Raw genomic sequence first — 3,833 nt, 5'->3', positions numbered from 1 at the left:
TGCAGTTTCATTGCATTTAATTTTTGTGGCTTTGTGGAACTTCTAGTGTAAATACGAATTTAATTTCACTTTGTTGTATGCATAATTTTTACTAAGACAAATAGAAACTCTCTCTGACTTGTTTTTTGTGCATTGCATTGTGACCAGAACTGCCGTAAAAAACAAAATGGTAGCATGCATCAAAATTTCAGAATTGAAATTTTCTGTTGTGATCGTTACCATTTATTTTACAGCACTTCTGGTGTGACTACAGCAAGACAACAGTGGCTTTAAAGCAAGAAAAGAGACTTCTCTAGAGTCAGAAAGAGTTTGTGCTTGATGCTTTAAAGCATCAAGCACAGTGTAAATTGACCATATACATGTACATGGTTTGCATGTGGGGTAATTCAATCATGGCCTGTAGGCTTCGTCCCAAATTACAAAATCATTGAAACTAGTGCAATTCTCTTTCAAGCTAAAAATAAACCTCTATCCAATGTCAATGTTATTGTCCTGTAGGATACACCACTTGGTATGGCTTGTATAGGAGGACATAAAAAAGTAGTTGAACTGTTATTGAACTATCAAGCTGATGTCAATCACATTAATGAACAAAAAGTAAGTGATGCAGTAATTATTATTATAAGCAAACCAGTAATAAGTTTAAAAAAACAGACACAACAAATGTAGGTTAAGTTATTACATATAGAGAAAGAGAGTAGGAGAAAGAAAAAATAAATTTTAGAAAACCAAGAATCAATTTATTATTATTATTATTATCATTATTATTATGTAGCATACACCACTTGTTATGGCCTGTATAGGAGGACATGCAGAAATAATTGAAGTACTACAGAAGCATGGAGCTGATATCAATGCTACTGATGAACAAAAGGGTAGACATTAACATGATTTGCTTTTGTTATTATTATTGATCAACAAAAGAATAAGTATTACGCAATATCAAACCTCCAAATAGGTTAAAGATACAGATAAGGAAGAAAAATAACAACAAGTACCAGTAATAATGAGGAAAGAAAGAAAGGAGAGAGAGTGTGTGAGAAGGGAACATGAACAAAAAGGAACAAAGATTTAGAATAAAGCTAGGATTAAATACTTAGTGGCAGTAATAAAATTAAGAGAGTATACAGAGTAATGAGAAGTTCAGAACAAAGGAGTAGTTAGATAATAAGTCATTGATGCCATAGCCATCTTCAATACCAATACCCCTCCACTTTGATGTCAAGCCTCTAATGCACATGTTTGTAGCCTCGGCACATATGAGGAAAAATGACAGCTTAGCTCTGATCCAGTATAGTGTGGAGCTGAATGGTCTGCCCCACTTCACTAACAGCTTCTGATCTAAGCTGAACTCTGAGCAAAATCTTCATCTCAGCCCCAACAAGACCATCAACTGATATGCATAGGGGAGTGAAGCTGGCATGATAGTCTTCACACGTGGTACTATATATTTAGTTTTCTTCTCTCTCTCTCTCAGCACTCTTTAAAACAGCCTCAGGGGACTTGGTAAGGTAAGAAAGAGTATCTGTATCAACTATTCTGATGTCAAATAGCACTGTTGTTTGAGGCTGCCAGACTCCTCTTGCACCCAAATCAGCTATCAATGAATCAGATGGTGGGTTAGAGGAGGTGCCATCTTTCACAATGGGCTCCTTCACTGTTTGTGTCCACACCAAGGATGAGAGAGAAAACAGTAGATCACAAATCTTGTTATGTCTGTATATGACCAGTCCACTCCTTGTATAGTCTAGTGCATGCGAAGTAGTAAATACATCACCACAATCATCACAGTGAGGTGGAAGCTAAAGAAGGCAAGGAAGAAAGGGTTTCATGTATCCCAAACACAATGCATCACAAAATTTGGCAGCAGACAAATGAAAATCATCCTTCAAAATAGGGGTAGCAGTCAGCCATGCAGATAGTGAATCCCTATTCCTTGATAGAAACCTCTTGGAAACAGGGTCAGAGTTATCAATGACTTCAGTGTATATTTGAGAATGGGTATCGTGTTGTGCTTTAATGAAGGCTGACTTGTTCTTATTATAATAATATGATAATAATAAAGAGAAATAAAGTAATAATGAATGATGAATAGTTATTAACACAAAGATAAATGACAGGCTGCATGAAAAGCACCTATACCAAAACATGCACAATGCAGAAAGGAAAAAAAACAAACAATTAAAAACAAAGTCTAACACAAATAAGCTAGAGAACATTATCATCATTATTCCTATTATGTAGAATACACCACTTGCTGTGGCCTGTATTGGAGGACGTAAAGAAGTAGTTGATATACTACTGAAGCATAAAGCTAATCCTAATGTCACTGATAAACAAAATGTATGATCATTAATGCATTAAAATTATTTGTTATTATTACATTAGTGTACACCACTTGGTATTGCCTCTGAAAAAGGACATACAGAAATAGCTGAACTACTACTGAAGCATGGAGCTGATCTAAATGTCACTAATAATAAAAAAGTAAGGGAAATAGTATTGACATGTATTATTATTATTATTATTATCATTAGTAGTAGTAGTAGTATTATTATTATTATTACTATTATTATCATCATTTACTGTCAATGTCCTGTTGTCATTATAATTTCCTAGATTTCATTGCCATATTTCGAATAATAAAATAATAATATCATCATCATCATTATTATCAGTTATTATTATTATTATTATTATTATTATTATTATTATTATTATCATTATCATTATTATTATGTAGCGTACACCACTTGGTATTGCCTGTAAAAAAGGACATACACAAATAGTTAAACTACTACTGAAGCATGGAGCTAATGTCAATGTCACTGATAGCAATGGAGTAAGAGAAATAGTATTGACACACATGTATTATTATTATTGTTGCTGTTAGTAGTAGTATTATAATTATTATTATTATTATTTAGAATATACCACTTGGTATTGCCTGTATAAAAGGACATACACAAATAGTTGAACTACTACTGAAGCAGGATATAGCTACAATTAGTGACGCTACTGCTAAAAATGTAATTTATTAAAATAATAATAATAATAATAATTATTATTATTATTATTATTATTATTATGGTAGCGTATGACCAGTGCAAAAGAGCGGCCTGAAAGAGCTAATATTAATCACACTAATGGCAAAAAAGTAAGAATTATTTGCTATAATAATAATAATTATTATTATTATTATTATTATTATTATTATTATTATTATTATTATTATTATTATTATTATTATTATTATTAATTAATGTTATTATTACTATGTAGCATACAGCACTTCATAGTGCCTGTATAGAAGGACATACAGAAATAGTTGAACTACTGCTGAAGCATGATCGAGTTAATGTCAATGTCACTGATAAAGACAGTGTAAGTGACATAGTTATTTTTATTAAAAGAGAAAGCAAGAACAGGGAAAAAAGATAACACTAATAATAATTGCTTCAAGGCAATTAAAGAGCTAATGTTTGCTTGAAATGGCAGCCATTGTCCATTGAATTGGTATAAGGGTAGAAAGTTGTTTGGAATCCTACTTGCCATTGTTTTTTGATAAGTAAATTCTACTTAATCTTTTTTTAATTTTTGTCTTAGCTGTATTATTATTATCATGTAGCATACAGCACTTCATAGTGCCTGTATAAAAGGACATACAGAAATAGTTGAACTACTGCTGAAGCAAAAGAATACTAATGTTAAGAAACGTGATGAAGATGGTCTTAATGCTCTTGATATTGCTGTAGAGAAAGGAAAAAAGTGAGAAATAATGATGATAAATAATAGTTCTTTTTAATAATCTAGAGATGCTGCAATGGCTATAG

The 3,833-nt window shown here is 31.8% G+C and overlaps 1 protein-coding gene across 1 annotated transcript; it reads left to right on the top strand.

Annotated features, from left to right (window-relative positions):
- The first annotated feature begins 1,644 nt into the window (after nt 1-1,644).
- On the top strand, nt 1,645-3,772 carry LOC100641729 (tankyrase-2-like). The gene is made up of 8 exons (XM_020000499.1): nt 1,645-1,659; nt 2,245-2,343; nt 2,389-2,487; nt 2,744-2,842; nt 2,928-3,029; nt 3,095-3,157; nt 3,283-3,384; nt 3,629-3,772. Exons 1-8 carry the CDS (start codon nt 1,645-1,647, stop codon nt 3,770-3,772), a joined length of 723 nt encoding a protein of 240 aa, XP_019856058.1.
- The last annotated feature ends 61 nt before the right edge of the window (nt 3,773-3,833 follow it).

Source organism: Amphimedon queenslandica, unplaced genomic scaffold (assembly GCF_000090795.2).
Source record: "Amphimedon queenslandica unplaced genomic scaffold, v1.1 AMPQUscaffold_13179, whole genome shotgun sequence".
NCBI lineage: Eukaryota > Metazoa > Porifera > Demospongiae > Haplosclerida > Niphatidae > Amphimedon > Amphimedon queenslandica.
This window is presented reverse-complemented; position numbering and strand designations above follow the sequence as displayed.

What these genes read in the sequence shown, in the direction of transcription:
- LOC100641729 (XM_020000499.1), top strand. An exon ending in ATGTCACTGATAGCAATGGA is followed by an intron (nt 2,843 to 2,927) that starts GTAAGAGAAATA and finishes ATTATTATTTAG; the next exon opens with AATATACCACTTGGTATTGC. An exon ending in ATGTCACTGATAAAGACAGT is followed by an intron (nt 3,385 to 3,628) that starts GTAAGTGACATA and finishes ATTATCATGTAG; the next exon opens with CATACAGCACTTCATAGTGC.